This window comes from Folsomia candida, unplaced genomic scaffold, assembly GCF_002217175.1.
Source record: "Folsomia candida strain VU population unplaced genomic scaffold, ASM221717v1 Fcan01_Sc017, whole genome shotgun sequence".
Classification (NCBI taxonomy): domain Eukaryota; kingdom Metazoa; phylum Arthropoda; class Collembola; order Entomobryomorpha; family Isotomidae; genus Folsomia; species Folsomia candida.
Genome location: NW_019091209.1, coordinates 1,324,065 through 1,341,651, shown reverse-complemented (window position 1 = coordinate 1,341,651; position 17,587 = coordinate 1,324,065). Strand labels below are relative to the sequence as shown.

The 17,587-nt window shown below is 40.0% G+C and overlaps 1 protein-coding gene across 2 annotated transcripts in view; it reads right to left on the bottom strand.

Moving 5' to 3' along the window:
- Positions 1–1,556: 1,556 nt before the first annotated feature.
- LOC110856938 (probable G-protein coupled receptor No9) overlaps positions 1,557–17,587 on the bottom strand; it is a 62,441-nt gene continuing 46,410 nt past the window's right edge. For both annotated transcript variants that reach the window (XM_022105523.2, XM_035857527.1), the window contains exons 3-11: positions 17,109–17,476; positions 16,479–16,644; positions 15,057–15,180; positions 13,648–13,878; positions 11,114–11,228; positions 9,770–10,120; positions 5,451–5,819; positions 3,235–3,364; positions 1,557–3,123 (exon numbers count right to left, since the gene is read on the bottom strand). In XM_022105523.2, the coding sequence (XP_021961215.1) occupies positions 2,931–3,123; positions 3,235–3,364; positions 5,451–5,819; positions 9,770–10,120; positions 11,114–11,228; positions 13,648–13,878; positions 15,057–15,180; positions 16,479–16,644; positions 17,109–17,313 (1,884 nt within the window). In that variant the 5' untranslated portion in view covers positions 17,314–17,476 and the 3' untranslated portion in view covers positions 1,557–2,930. The remainder of the gene's footprint in view (positions 3,124–3,234; positions 3,365–5,450; positions 5,820–9,769; positions 10,121–11,113; positions 11,229–13,647; positions 13,879–15,056; positions 15,181–16,478; positions 16,645–17,108; positions 17,477–17,587) is intronic.

Sequence of the window (17,587 nt, the reverse complement as noted above, 5' to 3'; positions counted from 1 at the left end):
GATGATAAGTCATCCAGTCCTACGTACGTTAATTAATTAACATTGATTAATTTTTTAAGGTGTATATCAATTCCCATTTATCAGGTAGTAATGTATCAGAGATTAAATAATAGTTCTGCACCACTATTTTTTTACACAGTATTTTAAACATTTACATATCACAACGACGACTAAGCGTGACAGAAAAATTTTCGACACGTGGATTCTCATAATTCTCTCCCTCTCACTTCTCCTAATTTCTGTGCTTATCAGCCTTTCTCATGTCTAAAAAAATGCTATGCTATGCTACACTTTTAAATTAAAATCCATCCTCTATTTTTTATCAAGTCCTGTTAAGAATAAGCATGTTTTTCTACACATAAAAAAGAAAAACTTCAGATTTTTTCCTCCTGGTAGAACGTTTTTTTTTGATAAGCTCGTATCATAAAAATATGGGGGAGTATAGCAAGAAGAATGTGCATTTTTTTTCATTTTGTGAAGAAATATATCTATTTAAACAAAAAATCTGTGTATATTTTTCCATCATACTTTTTTTTACATGGGACATTTTATGAAGAAATTTACCTATTAAAAAATTTCAGATTGGCCAAAAAACAGTCTAATTCACTCTCTTTTGTTCTAAAAATACGGGTCAAAATGAGAATTGTTTTATGAAACTGCATGAAAACCAAATATGCACAGAAATGTTTGAAAAAAGTATACGGGTTTACGTGACAGATTACATACAAATATTCGACACACATGTATATATGTACCTCTACGGGTGATTTGCATAATATTTGCATGTCAGATTTTCGCACATTCATCCAGTCATCAATTTTGATTGTTATCATTTTGTGTGTATTTTTTTTGTATGGGCGACAATGACTTGTAGATATTTATACTTAACAAGAAGACATCAATTAATTTCTTAAGATTAGATACACAAATTATTTATATATTTCTGTATCTACACATTTTTGGAAATCTGGGAAAAACTAAAATTCTAAATCTAAATCTAACTCTAAAATCACATCAATTACGTAAAGGGTCAAGTAATTAATATATATATTTTTCATTTCTCACAAATAATGTGCTCCTGGTAATTTTTTTTACCCGAAAAAAAACAATTTTAAATCTGTACAGATGTTTTGTACGCCTTGTACATTTTTATGTATAGATTTGTATCGTTTTTTTTATTCATTTCTTGCTCCGATCGACCGACGGCAGCAGAAAAAAGGGAAGAAGGGTTACATATTCCTGAGCCTTATGCAGAATTTTGAAAAAAGTGAATGATTTTACTTTAAAATTTTTCAAGTTTTTGTTCTCTACCTTGAAAAATAACGTAAACTCATTCACTTTTTTGCACAAAAGACTCAAGATTTCGACGTAATAAGTATTTTTGCATCTCGCTTTATTTATCGTGAAATTATCTTCTGACGTGACTAGAGTTGTACTTGTATGGTTGGTCATTGGCCACTGAAGCTTGAGGGGACAGAGGGGCAATGTCCCCACGGTTGTTCGATGTCCCCATCATCTCCCCATCTTATATAAACCCCTCCCTCCCCTATCCTGCAATGGCAATATCCCCCCCCCGAAGTCCCCACAGCTTCCACGGCTACTGTGCATGGTGAATTTTTCGTCCCGCATGCATGCAAATTTATGCAAATACATAAATATACAGGGGAAAATTTGTGCCAAATGGAAACCATCATCGTAGGTACAACTCTAGTCGTGTCCTTCTTATTTAACAGAAATGAACAAAGAACACGAAACAACTTTCTCTTTTACGACACGACTAAAAATATATTTGGCCACATACATACATGCTCAACCAAATAACTCGATCTTCTCTCCACACGCAGACTTTTACGTATGCATGAATAACTGCAGGTGCATAATCCAATATAAAGTAAGACGCATGTCGAGTCAGCTTTTTACGACAAAATCCGTGTGAAATAATGGAATACAAAATCGTGTTAAATAAATAAATAGCGTAACGTAACGTAACGTATAAATCCCGGGACACATCCGGTTAATAATAATTGGCTTAAATATATAACATGACATGACACGTGACCCCGGTAAATTAACAAGAATATTAAATATTTATCTCCCCTTAATAATAAATACTTTCTCTTAATTACAATTAAAATTAATTAACTAATTTGTATCACAGTTGTCTTACACACAAGTAAGAACTAAATTGAGTACATAAGTAAAAATGAGTCCAACAAGAACAAAGTAAAAATAAAAAATAGTAAAAAAAATCATGCATTGATTGACACGTGTAACAAAATTTGTAAATATTTTTGTTTATACATACAAATATTTACTCCAGTTTCTTTTTGTTTAATCAAAAGCTTCTTTGATTTTCAGCATCATTTCCTTTCATCCTTTTTCATGGAGTGGAATTGTTGGCGTCCGGAAGTAGGGAAGGGGTGGGGGGGGGACATAAGGGGACGTTAGGAGGAGGTACTTATTGACAAGTGGTACTTATATGCCACGTGTTCATTTTGGTAGGACAGAGAACGAGGAATGGATTGGTCGACACGGTCAGATTAGTCGATGCGGTCAGATTTGTCGATACGGTCAGATTGGTCGACACGGTCATATTAATAAACACGGTCAGATTGGTCGACACGGTCATATTGGTCGACCCGGTCATATTGGTCGACACGGTCATATTGGTCGACACGGTCATATAAGTAAACACGGTCAGATTGGTAATGCAGCTTGGTAACACGTGGTATTACCGAACTGAATCTTTTACCACTAGAACGCGGCAATACTTTGAAACTTTCACCTCAAAAATGGGAGAAACTTATACGATTTTTGTGGAAATATCCCCCTGTCCCTGTCTTCCGCCGCCAATGATGACTGATGACAATCTTCTCTACACAAATGTTTCTTCCTTTGTTCTCTCCCCACTTCAGATTTTATTCATTCATTTATCTCGAGTCGGATCCATCCTGTTCAGGTTCATTGTTTCCCTCGCTGTCGCCGAGTGACGAGAGGAAAATGGGGACCACTTGAGGTTGCGGCTTCTTCTCCCTTTGGCACAGGAAACAGCGACACAAAATCTTTTTGAAAGCGAAGCGAAAGTCTTTCGAGAACAGGGCGTAGATGCAGGGATTGATTGCGCTGGAAGGGGAAAAACATGACCAATTAGTTGATTGGATTTGATTTGATTGGGTGAAAGTAAGTAAATAGTTTCAGGTTTTGTTTGATGATACATTATTTTTCCCTGCGTACCTGTTACAGTAGCCGAGCCAGAAGAGGACTGAGAAGAGGAGGGGTGGGATACACGTGGCGCAGAAGGCTCGGATCACGTAGATTGTGAAGAAAGGACACCAACATCCGATAAAGCCTCCCACAATGATTCCTAAAAGGAGAGAAGAATTTTTAAGCAATTTAATAAAAATTGATGGTTTTTAAAAAGTTGTAAATTTTTCGTGGGCACGTGGTATTTTTTCGGAATTTTTTAAAAACATGATTACATAATTGAGAGTCGTGATTGTGCTGAAAAATGTATCGTCAGAGAAAGCAATTTTGCCATAAAAAACATTTTTTTTCCTGTGTAAATGCTTACATTTTGACATACAAACTTCTTCAAATTTCTCCAAATTTAAATGATTTTACGAGAAAATCGTTATCTTCACGGGACAATTACGCAGTGCTTGATAACGCGTGCGTTTCGTGTGTACCATAATGTTACAAACTTTACAAAATAAGGGGACGCCCTTGATCTGAGCAAAGTTGCAAAAATTTTTTGGGAGCTAATTTTCGTTCGAAATATGACTAAAATTTTGTAAAAGTTTAGAGAATTTCCAGATTTTACTGTTACTAAGTTCTCCGTGAATATGTTCGAACATCGATTTAACCAGAAAATTGGCTCATTTCTCGGAAGAAGAGATTTCTTTAAAATTATGTATCCACATTTTTCTTCGTAAACTTTTATGCAACTAATATCCAAGAAATTTTCTGCCTTAAACTATTTCGCAGAAAAATGTGACCCAATTTTCGCAATTCGCACTCTTCCAAGAATACATACGCTTTATTACTTACTTATCTCTTAATTTCCATCTTTACTACGCAAAAAAAAAGTTTTTCAACTGTTATATAAAACAAAATCCCGTATATTTTTTTTTACTATCCGACTTTACGTACGTTTTATTATGCAAATTATTTCGTCCGTCGGTCAGTGGGTGTGTCGAAGGCTGAATAGATATTTTGGCGAATCGACCAGTGGCCGCGGAAGCCGTGGGGACATCTGGGGACATTTACATTTTAGGATGGATATAGGGGAGGGCCGGGTTTATATAAGATGGGCAGATGATCCAACAACCCTTGTCCCTTTGTCCCTTCACCCTTCCGCGGCCACTGCTACCTAACAATTCGTGGTAAAGAAACACGAAAACCAGTCGGACGGAAGGACTATCCGTTCATTTTACCCGAGGTGAAATAATTTCTCCAGGGAATATTACCCGTATAGATGGATGGACACATAAGGTGAGCATATGTATGTACGTAGCTTCCTCTCTCGTCTCGCTCAAAATGAGACTTATTGGCTCGTCGGACAGGAAATTGGAATGGAAACAGAGAAAAGTTTTGAATTCTGGGTGTTTTCAACTTTTATGCAGGCACACGAGGGAAAAGGGTTTCGCTCCTGCCTCGTCGTCATTGCGGTCAGAAAAGCGAGCGTAGGTGGATTGGGAAGTGAAAGAGAAAGTCCGAGTCTCACATTTTCATCCGTCTCATTTAATGGCGTAGTTTACTGCGACGTTTGCGAAATATGAGCAATTTATTTTAGGAATTATGTACAAATTTGGACCCGAGTGGTGACCCGTATTTATTTTGTCACAATTTGTAGATGCATCTATAGAAATATGAAAGCTTTAGACGATGAGATGCACGGGGTGAGATGAGAAAATCTCAATTCGGATTATATTTACATTGGAAGAGTGATTTCGAACCAATAGTAATAACAACCTACTCTAAAATTATTGTTACGGATCACCTCATTCACTATCCCCATTTTCCGCGATAATGTCCCAAAGCATGCAAATGAGGTTGAGTTGACACGCCAGAATAATTCTAGAGTATGACTGATTTCGAACCAATAATAATACCTTATGTAGTATGTCATCTCATTTGCATAAATCGCACTATCCCCATTTTCCGCGATACTAAATATGCGAATTAGATGACACACCAAAATAATACTAGAGTATGCACGACACCACACCAAATAATACGATTAATATGATCATGCTCATCCGTAAAAACAATAGAATTCATTCCGTCCGACTTTCCTGGTCCCTGAGAAATTGATACCCGTTTATTCCACCCAACGTAAATACCCACGTGCCTCACGTCCCTCCCTCCCAGCTTGCTTTCGGTGTTTCTCATGATTTATTAAAATGACCCCCACCACCACCCGTCGTCTCATCCTTTCCTTACTTACTTACCCAACGTTTTGGCAGCTTTCGTCTCCATTTTAAACCGCTTAACTTGCGCTTTAATATTCCTCTTGCCCATTCTCGAGATAAGTTTGGGTTTCGTCCCGTCCTCCGCGGAGGACGAGGAGAGGATCTCGTACTTCGTCACGCCCCCCAAAGTTGGTGAGGGCGAGGGGGTCGTCGAATCAGAGTCGGCGGACTGTCGCCGTTGGCGCCGTTCAGACAGCTTTTTCTCGCGCCGACTTCCGCCACCCCCCATTTGGCAGGTGGGGCAGGGACGCAGCCCCCCGTTCGCGGAGGAGGAGGTGGACCCACCCGATGGTCCGGGAGGGTTGTTTCCGGTCCGGGCTCGGTAAGAGGCTGACCGTTTGCTGCTCCCTGAAAGAAAAAGTTTGGAGAATAAATACATAAGAAGAAGGAGATCAGAACGTGCCTGGGATTTAAGGACAGTCCCAGAAGTGGGCTTGAGAAGGGGGAAAGAGTTACACATTTTGGGACAGAGGCCGAGGAATGGGAGGTGGAGACAATAATCGTCTCGGAATAAAAACTATATGCAGGAAACTACTGCGAGAAATGTTGGTTTTAGGGGCATTAATTTCTTGCAAAAGTTAAAGAAATAAGCGCCATCTAGTGGATAATCTGTATAATTAAGTACTCCCCTAATCCACCATAATAGTGTACGCAGGGAAATCAGTGAATAAAAACCACCTGCAAGAAATGTGGTTTTAGCAGGCAGAATTTCTTGCATTAACATTTCTTGCGAAATAAATGCACGAAATAAGCGCCATCTTGCAGAAATCCGAATAATTAAGTGTACCCTAAAGTGTAATCCGCCAGGTGGCGCGTATTTCTTACATTCCTTATTTTTTTCTAGTTCGGTGCACGAAACGTGAAAAAGTGTGAGAAATCAAAACCCACAGAATTTTTTCATCCTATCAAACTCCTTACTCAAAATTTCGTCCCTCTCCGTTCCGCAGCCTATGTCCATCCTCCCGAACATTTGCCAGTTTCCGGTCTATTTTCGGAGAGAAGAGAGGAGGAAAGTTATGCCGTTATCGGCATTAGGAAAAGTTGGAATTAGGAGGTTATCTACCCATCCATGGTTTCTCCCTCAAACTGCCTCCACACTTTATGACTGCATTTTGATCCAATTCCTCTCCAACCACGAACACGACGCAACTTTCCCCTTAACCTAACCACACGCAACAGTGGCCGCGCAAGCCGTGGGGACATTAACATTGTAGGATAGGGACCAGGGGGTTTATATAATATGAACAGATGATAGGGACATTTGAGGCATACCTGTTCAAAAAACCCTTTTTTCATTCAAACTTCAGTCATCCCTCTTTCTTACTGAAGATTTTCATTCACATTCAGCAATTTTCTTTCAAACTCATTTCATTTCACTTCATCTGACGTCATTTCTTACTTCGCCCATGTATTAAGCATAGGGTGAAAAATGAAAGCAGTGAGAAATCCTTTCATTCACAGTCACTCATCTGAAATTGCTGAATTTTTCACCCATTTTCATTCAAATCATAGGAAGTTTATTCTCATTCACTTCATTCTCCATCATAATCAGTCATATGAATGAAAGTGAACAGGTATGATCTGAGGGCATTAACATTGCAGGATAGGGGAGGGAGGGTTTAGTAACATGGGGAGATGATGGGGACATCTCATAACCGTGGGGACATTTCACCCGCTCTGTCCCCTCACCCTTCCTTCCGCGGGCACTGCGACGCAATGAAAAGTATCCAACTTTCCTCCGCCTGACTTCTTTTTTTAAGGGTAAGTACTATTATTATAGGGCGACGGAAAGTTATGAATGTGAATTACGCGAGGATATGAAAGTCTCTCGTCGCGTCGCGGCCGGCAGTCGGGGCAGGCGATGCGATGCAGACATGATTACGCTCATGACGCCGAGGATGCGATGAGACGAGATGAGCTGCATTTGTTATGGGATTCATGCCAAATATGGAGGAACGTGGCAAGCTAAGCGTGCCACTCCAAAAAAGCAGGGTTTCCGACGCAATTACATAACCACTTGCAAGAAATAACTGGAAGAAAGTCGTTTTTTACAGGTCAATATTTCGACCGAGGAGAAATGCAAGGCGGGAGAAACTACGATACGGTGCGATAAATTAAGGTCCTATTGCATGAGGTCTTTGAATTTAAATTTTCATGTCTCAACTTTCCCTTCTTGTAAGGTGTTCATCTCCGTGCGTTTTTTGTACGTTATCTATTTTAGATGCCATAAAATCTTCATTTAAAAGAAACACATGGACACGTTTCAAAGTCGCCATTTAAACATATGCAACAAGGGAAAGTTGAGACAAAATTTAACTTCAAAACGTGCATACAATAGACCCTTAAGACTTCATGCGGCGCGTGGCTAGATGGCGCATAACCTAACGTTCTTGCAGTCTAGGGGATGGATATTTCTTACGGTTTCTTGCACCCTGGGTTTCTTGTCCCTTGCAAGAAATGTAGCAAACCCGATAAAACCAAAACCCTTGCAAACCCCGAAAACATGGCGTTTCTCTCTCTCCATCCCATTATTATCTCGTTACGAAATGCAACACATTTTCCGCCTGCTTTCACTCCCTGCAGAAATATGTCTGCACATTACGACCGAGATTTCCACCCTGGAATAAATGACTTTGGTCCGCCACCCACCCACACAGTGGACAAGGCGATGGCGGTGGTCAGTGGCCGCGCAACCCGTGGGGACATGGGGGGACGTTAAACTTGTATGATATGCGAGTTCCGGCTTCATATAAGATGGGCAATGATAGGAACATTGAACAACCGTGGGGACATTGCCCCTTTGTCCCAACCCTTCCGCGGGCACTGTATCATGTTCATACTTTTGAGTCGCCTGAATTCTGACAGTGTCCGCGGAAGCCGTGGGGACATCGGGGGACATTAAAAATTGTATGATATGTGAGTTCATGCTTTATATTTATAAGATAGGCAGATGATGCCGACATCTCTCAACCCTGGGGACATTGTCCCCCTGTCCCCACACCCTTCCTTCTGCGGCCCCTGATTCTGATGACATTACAGCGCTAGCTTTCTCTCCCCACCACAAAAAATATAAATCAGAAAACTTCTCCAACCCGCAGATTGTTCCGTGACAGAGTTTGGAGAGAGACTTGTCAATTTTTCAATTCCATTCCGGGGGGTCAAACTTTCCAAGGTTTGTTAAAAAATGGAAATTTTTGGCGGAATATATTTGCAAAAAAGTGAGTAAGTAAGTAAGGAAGAAATATTTAGAAAGTTGGAATTTCCACTTTTTTGCAGGTGTGACAAAAAATTGGGCAGGGTTTCGCTTCGGGGTGAAAGTAAGGACTTTGCTAGAAATAACGGGGAGAAAGTGGTTTATTTTGACCTGGGAGAAATGCAAAGTACGAGAGACTACCACACCTGTTCACCTTCATTCATTTGACTGATTATTATGATATGACTGATATGACTGATCATGATACTGAATGAAAATGAAATTCTCATTTGAATGAAAATGACTGAAGGATTCCCTCATTTCAGATGAATTATTGTGAATGAAAGGACTTTCATTTTTCACCCTATGCTTAGCACATGAGGCTAATTAAGAAATGAAGGCCGATGAAGTGAAATCAAATGAATATGAGTGACAAACTTCACGCAGAAATCGGGATGACTGAATTTTGAATGACAACTAAATTTTTGAACAGGTACGGAGATTACGTCCCGACGTAAATACGTAAATACTTCATACAGCGAGTGGTTAAATGGGGCATATTTCTTGCACTTTCTCCCACTTTCTTGCATTTCCTCCTCTCCATTGCAAGAAATGTATGTAACAAACCCGTCAGAACCGACTTAGAAATGCTGAAATCATGCCAAAATCCTAATGTCATCTTGATCTACACACTTCTGAGAAGATGGAGGACCCGATTTTTATCTCACTTTAGCTTTTGTCAGGTGTAAAAGAACAAAACAAGTCAGGATTTCCTGAAAGCATTTGCAGTGGCTGGGGGACATGTGTGGACATTATCATTATGGGATAAACTTATTAACATGGGGAACATATAATTTCTGCCCTCTGTCCCCCTTGCTTCCGCCGCCCCTAAAAATTCCTACATATTTACCGCTTTTGTCAGGTGTAAAAACAAAAAAAAAGCTTGAAAGATTTCCTGAAAGCATACGCAGTGGCGACGGAAGTTGATGTGGGGACAAAAACATTGGGGGATACACTTATTAATATGGGGAATACATAATCTTTCCGATGTTCCCCCTGTCCCCCCGCGCTTCCGCGGCCCCTGAAAACCTTCCCACACATTTACCTCGAGGTGGCGGAGTCAGGTGCACTTTAAGCCGTTCGTGAGATCTGCTTCGAGGGATGCGGGACAACGCGGAGGAGGAAGATGCCGATCCACCACCACCCGCGTTCCCATTTCCATTGTTGCCGCCGGGGGTGCCACCATTGTTGTGAAGTTGTTGCTGCTGCTGCTGCTGCTGCTGCTGCCTCCCATTGCTGGGGGATGAGATCATAGGTTTGGGGGAGGAGGGGCAGTGGTGATGATGGTGGTGGTGGTGCTGGGCTGAACGGCTCGTCCCCCGGTGGATCCGCAGGGTGAGACGCTGCTCTTCAAAACGCGTCCCCAACAGACGGGAACCTTTTGTAGTTCGGAAACCTGGAAAAAAATGAAAAATAGGAAATGACTCGAGAAAAAAATTATGAGGGGATGTCCGATGAAGCGATTCGGGGGAATGTTTGCTAAAACATGCGTAATTCATTGGTCAAATTGTGATTTGACAAATTGATATGATTTGATTTGATTTAATTTGATTTGATAAATGATTTGTGCATTTATTTGCACAAAATGTGCCCAGTTTTGCCAGAAGTTGGCAAAATGTATGATCGCAATTCACGCTAACTTTGTAAAATCCGTAAACCTACAAACTCTTAATGAGTAAACCCGAGGCATTGATCGTGAGTCCTACGAATGGCTACGAAACTACAGGTTTTGTGAAGAAATTTACTTTTCATTTGTGTCAAAATATTGTTTTTTATCAAGAAAACAACGAAGCAATGCACGCAGGCCTTGGAAAGCCCGAAGGAAAATTGGCTCACAAATTTTTGTAAACTTTCCCAGATCAAGGGCGGCATCTCCTTAGTTTGTAAAACCAGGGCACAAAATGCACTGATTTTACTAAGTTGGCAATGACTGCGTAACGAATTTCCATACTCTGAGAGTAGTACTCTCAAAATAGAGTAGCTAGTGAGAGCTCGGTTCTTCCCAAGGTTTTGATTTCTGGGGTTGTTTCACCCACAAAAAGGCGAGAATCCACGTGGAGAAAGCAACAGTCATACGAAAATTCAGGTTTTGTCAAGAAATTAACTTTTACGCCATCAATTTTCATGATTAAAACGTATTTTGAGACCAATAAAAAGTTAATTTCTCCACAAAACCCGTATTTCATGCGACTGTTGCTTTCTCCACTTGGATTTCAACTTTTTTTGGCAGTTATAACACCCCCGGCAAGCACATAGCTCCAAATAGGGTATATTTCTGTATGATTTCTACCCAATATATTACCCCCCCCCCCAGAATTACACGATGCCTTTCCACACAAACATGGCAGGCATAATTAATTAGGAAAACTTTGCAAATTCCTCTCGATACCTTGATTAATTGCCCTGGTGGTTTCCACGGCCGCCTTGTAAATCCTCCAGTAGAAGAACAGCATGACGAACATGGGGAGGAAGAAGGAGCCGAACGCCGAGTAGAGGACGTAACCCTGTTCGAAAACATTTCTAATTAGTTCCCATGCACATCCGCTTCCGTAATTAATGCCACGAATTAGAAATCAATTAGTGGGAGACCAATCTGAGATTATTATTTGGTGAGGGAACTCGACTGTTGAATAGATTTGGACAAAAAAGTCGATGAATAGCGAGGAGATCAGTGACCGCGGAAGGGGTGGGGACATGGGGGGACAGTAGAGGAGGAGGGAGGGGTTTATATAAGATGAGGACATCTATAACCGTGGGGACAATGTCCCCTCAAGCTTCCAAGGCCACTTATGGAAAATGCTGATTTATAAGATTATGACAATCAGTGGCCGCGGAAGCCGGGAGGATATGGGGGACATTAGGATTGTAGGTAAGGTTTATATAAGATGGGACATCGAACAACCGTGGGAACATTGTCCTTTTGTCCCCACGCCTCCGCGGCCACTTATAAAAAGAGTAGATTTATTAAATTATGACAACTAGTGGCCGCGGAAGCTGTAAGGGGACATCGGGGGACGTTAACATAGTGGGATGGGGGGGATGGACGGGTTTATATAAGGTTAACAGATAATGGGGACATTGAACTATCGTGGGGACATTGTCCCTCTGTCCCCTCACCCTTCCGCGGCCACTATTGACGGCAACACTATTGAAGTTGAGCGTGCTTAAATTCCGGTCCGTAAATAACTTTCTCTCCTTCATTATTGGGGAAATCATGTCAATATTTTGCCCACCTAATCCATCATCACGTGCTAAATATGTAGATATTTTCCACCTTAATGCGACTCCTTTCCGCTCACTCACTCACTCACTCACTTTGGCGTCGAACGCTTTCTTTTTTATTAAATAAACCCAACCGAAAACGAATGTAGCAAAGGAGTGAAACCAAATCCGTCCCGTCCGTGTAACACCATCAAAAAAAATTTAGACATTCTTGACCTCGTGATCTTAGAACTTAACTCCTCCCAAACAAAATCAGAAACGACTGTATCAATTTCTGCAGTAATTGACAAAACCTGGATGCATACTTTGTTCTGCTTAATTTGTTTTCACATAATCATGCAGAAAAGTTCTATGGATTTTATTCTAAGGTAGAACTGCATTTGCAAAATTCTGCATAATTTTCTGCAAAAATCAGTGTGCATAAAATATTCCGTCAGAAAATTGGGCCAAATTTCTACAAAAAACCCGTTCAAATTTTTCCTCGAGGCCGAATCCCAAAATAAAAAATCTATCATGGATATATTAGGACAGACAGATGAACGAACGGACGGACAAAGCATTCCCATAAAGTGGTATCACCCCTTAATAAACTGGCAACTCTTTGTCATCTTTCCTCCCAACATTGTGAAGGGTGATGAATTCCTGTTCTTTCAAAAGTCGTCTGCCACCCACGAGCTGGGGCAGGATGGCGAAAAGTATATCATCTTTTCACGATTATTATCATCTCCTTCCTTCCCGTCATTCAGCCCGTCGCTCGTCGAGGAGGAGCCCGTTCACAAAGGAAATTTGGTCTCTCTACCTGCTAACAAATTGCACAAAGTGAAGCAATGAATGATGGATGGATGGATGGATGTGTCGCAAATGTGTCAAATAATAATCACCACACAGCGGCACTATTACATTCCGACTAGGGTTTCGGGTGAAAGTAAGGAACCACTTGCAAGAAATGACGGGAGAAAGTGGTTTCTTGCAGGTGAATATTTTGACCTGGGAGAAATGCACGGTGGGAGAAACTACGCCCCGCCGATGTAAATAGTTCATACGGCACGTGGCTAAATGACGTTTATTTCTTGCACTTTCTCCCACTTTCTTGCAGTTTTTTGCGTTTCTGCCTTCGTAGTGCAAGAAATGTGTGCAAACCCGCAAGAAAGGAAACCCAGAAAGTACCCAGTTGCAAGAAATAACGGTAAGAAAGCGTTTTTTGTAAGTTATTTTGACCTGCAAGAAATGCCAAAAGTGCAAAAAACTCCTTCCCGCCCCTATTTCCTCATAGGGCGCGTTTCTAGAGTGTAATATATATATTCAACATATTTCATACATATTTCTTGCAGTTTGTTGCACTTTCTACCACTTGCTTGCAATTTCTTACAGTTTTTTCTAGACTTTTCTTGAGTTTCTTGAGTTTCTAGACTTCTCTCAAGTTTCTAGACTTTTCTTGCACCTCGCATTTCTCCCATTTCTCGCTTTCCATTGCAACAAAGTAGCCCACCCGCCCGAAACTGCACCCTGGTTACCCACCTACGTCCTATTTATCGCCTATTTATCCTACCCATGGAAGAAGAAAAAAGTGCTGGATTTCTTTACTTTGTAGGGAAAGAAATGCATGCATACATGTATTTAATCTCTCCTCAAGAAATTGATTGTCCCCATATTTACACAGAGAGGGAGGAAAAACGTTATCTCGTCACTTATCTACGATACCTTATCGTTGGTGAGTTCGCACGTGTAGGTGCATTCCTCCTCGTAGTACATGGATTCTGGTTCGGCGGGTGTGGAGGAGGGCTCATTGTTGTCGGAGAGGATCCAATTTGAGGAGGAATCCATATCTGCGCCAGAATCGGCCTCGTCCACCGTGCTGTCAAAGGTGGGCAGGGTAGTCGTCAAATTGGCTAATTGGCGAAAATAGGTTCGCTTTCGGTCGTTCCAGCCCACCTGGAGGAGGAAAAAAAGAAATGAGGCAAAGTGAGAATAGCTTTGATGCGTGTGACTTTGTTGTGGGCAGGGTTCGGAAAACCCCGGGGTTTTTGTAGAAAAACCCAACCCCGTGGGTTTTTCCGGGGTTTTTGGGGTTTTTGTGGGTTTTTGGGTTTTTGTGGGTTTTTGTGGGTTTTTGTAGATTTTGGGGCAGGTTGAACCAGAATTTCTAAAATTATTTATTAGAGAAAAACTAATTTAATATACAATTTTAACATGCAATTTTAACCGTTATCATTGATTTGGACTGTTACATCCAAAATTCATGTTTGACATGTAAACCTGGAAATATGCTATGATTTTTGGAAATTCAAGTCGCAAATGAAAATTCTCAAAATTTCAAGATGAAGCAGAAAAGTTAATTAGCATTGATCTACGTAGTAGTTTAAGGGATTTTATTTCAATCTGCCTCAAAATCCTACAAAAACCCCGGAAAAACCCACAAAAACCCACAAAAACCCGCAAAAACCCCATTAAGCATTAGGGTTTTTCCGGAGATTTGATACCCCAAAAACCCACAAAAACCCCAAAAACCCCAACCCACAAAAACCCGGGGTAGCGAACCCTGGTTGTGGGTGGTGTCAATTTGCAATTTGTTTAGATTTTTAAATGGGTTTTTGCCCTGTTTCTGACTATGAGTCGTGTCAGTCTCAATTTGCAATTTCGTTTCTGATTTTTTAAATGGATTTTTGCCTTGTTTTTAACGGTATTAGTCTCAATTTGCATTTTGTTCAGATTTTTTATGGGTTTTTGCTTTGTTTCTGAATCGTAGTAGTCTCAATTTGCAATTTTTCAGACTTTTTTGATAGATTTTTGCCTTTTTCAGTCATATCAGTCTCAATTTGAAATTTTTTGTCTGATTTTTTTTTACGGATTTTTGCCTTGTTTTTAACGGTATTAGTCTCAATTTGCATTTTGTTCAGATTTTTTTATGGATTTTTCCCTTCTTTCTGAATCGTATCAGTCACATTTTAAAATCTGGCAGGTTTTTTTGATAGATTTTTTGTCTTGTTTCTGATTCGTATCAGTCTCAATTTGCAATTTTTTTGAAAATTTTTTTGCATGGATTTTTGTAAACTTGCTCAGCTTATTTCTAGTATCCCAGAAACCAAACAAAATTCCCTGAAAAACCTTACCAACGGGGGGAAGCAGATGAGAAAGCTGAGAACCCAGACACAGCCGATGAGGAGTTTCGCCTTGCTCGAGGACATAATACTCGGATACGTCACCGGCCTCGTCACAGCCACGTAGCGATCCAAACTGCAAGCAAAGAAAAGTCACAAATGGATCACTTTCTTTCCACATTTATCAAATCAAGCATCACTTAAACGTATGCACTTCAACCCGGATTAAATTAAATCTTTGTCTTCACGTCATATCCGATCTGGAGAAAGTTTCGAGATTATTTACATTCAAATTATCCATTAGAAATCCTTCATTCATGATGAATCGGATATAATTTCTTAAGCTGGAAAAATATCAGGGATGGGCAAAATACTGAGGAAAAATGGGAAGTTAATCTCGGTTCTAAAGGCAGAAGTCCTACGAAAATACAGGGTTTGCGAAGAAATTAACTCTTTTTATTTTTGTTAAAATGCCTTACTTATAAAAAATCATGAAAACAACGAGACAATTCACGCAGGCCTTCGTAACATCATAAAATCCGTAAAATCCTTAACTTACTCATATTTCGAAGGTAAATTAGCTTACAAATTTTTGTAAACTTCATTAGATCAAGGGAGGCATCTCTTTATCTTAACTTTATTAAATTATGGTATAAAAACACAGTTTTTACAAAGTTACAACTGACTGCATAAATTTCCTCCGTATTTTCACCATTTTCTAAAAATAATATATTTCGACGGAGGTAAAATGTAAATTTCGTCGTAAATTTCTACTTTTGTATAAGTAGATTCTGGTCATTGTGTGGCTGTGACAGCCCCGGAAATCCAAACCCTTGGAAGAACGGAGCTCAAAATACTGTATTTTATGACACCGTCTTTTGCCCATCCCTGCTGGAAACCGTATAATCCGACAAGATTGATCATGGAATGTCTAATTTTAAGTAAACAAGAGGAAAAAGGATCAAATTTATCATGATGCCAATTCAACAGAGAGAAAAAACAAGAAGGTTTTTTTCTTTTCGTTTAAATGAGCAACGGATGACAGATCCGTTTCCTAATTTGAGATGAGTGCAGGAGAAGAAGAAAAAAGTGTAGAATTTCACGAAATGGAAAAACATTTGGGAAACTAATTGAAAAAGAAGTAGTCCGGGTTAAGACTCCGGATTTAATTTGGAGGATTTTTTTCTCCCTGCTGAAAAACAATGGAGAAATTATATGTAGTATTTTTTTGTTTTATTTTCTATCTTGATTATATTTTATGGGGATATTCGGTATTTTTAAAAAAGCACCTACAAGAATTTGGGATTTTTTACAGGAGTGAAAAGATGTGCAAAAAATAAGCCATCTTTCTTTCATTTTTCGCCATTTTTCTCCACGCCATTAATACGACTCGTTCATTCATATATAAATAGCACTTGTTCTCTGTTCACTTACCTTATCGCGCACAAATTCAGAATGGACGCCGTGCACAACCAGACATCCACCGCGAGCCACACAGAGCACCAAACTTCGCCAAAAATCCAAATTTCGAAGATTTCCCAGGTCGCGGAAAACGGAAGCACGGCAATCCCCACCATCAAATCCGCCACGGCGAGAGACACTGAAAAAGTACACAAATTTCATTTACATTTCCAAAACAGTTTTTCGTTTTGGAATGTCCAAAAGCCTTCAAAACTGTACAAAATAATTTTGGACGTCCAACATCGTCCAACATTGAAAAACGGGGTAAAATTTTGTAAGCTCTTCTTTTTTTGCAAATCTATGTGTAGTCTTCCATTTTTTCATTCATTTCGAGCATTTTGGTAATACCACAATATTTGAAAATACTTTTATTTTCATATATATTCTTTGGAGAAATTTTCTAATTAAAATCAAAATTTTGAAGGGCAAACTGCTCAAAATTAATAGTTACACGTTAACGGATTCTGTAATGAAGAACTTGTAACCCTATTTTGGTCACATTTGGACATTTCGGACGTCCAAAATTCGGTGTCCAACATTTGTTTAAAACTACAGTGAAAGCCTGCTTGCAAAAATTCAAAATTTCTTTCATAATTTCCTCACCGATGAAAAGATTCGTCACCGTGCGTAACTTCGTACTGATGAAGACGGCCGCAATGACGAGACAGTTGCCCACGATGACGGCCACATTGATGAAGGCGAGGATAACGAGGGAAATCAGCACTTTGGCGTCCTTCCATTTCACCACGTCGAAGATTTCGTCACACGAGACGTTCAAATAGTTGACGTTGACTTCGTCCGTCTTCATGGTCACGGGCGATCGTACTGGACAATCTCAATCATATCGAAAGCATCGCCATGATGATGTCACGTGGGTAAAAAAAATTCATCCCATGGTCACTTTTTTAAAAACTCCTGAGTGATGATGACGGACGTGGCCAAACGTAAGTTCCGGTCAGGGTATAAGTTTCCTGGAAATAAATAAAACAGAAAACAGGCCAACTTTTTAGTTTTGTTGGTGAGGATATTTTACGAATTTTATTTTAAAAGGGTATAAACATCGGTGGCAGTGTGCCGGGTGC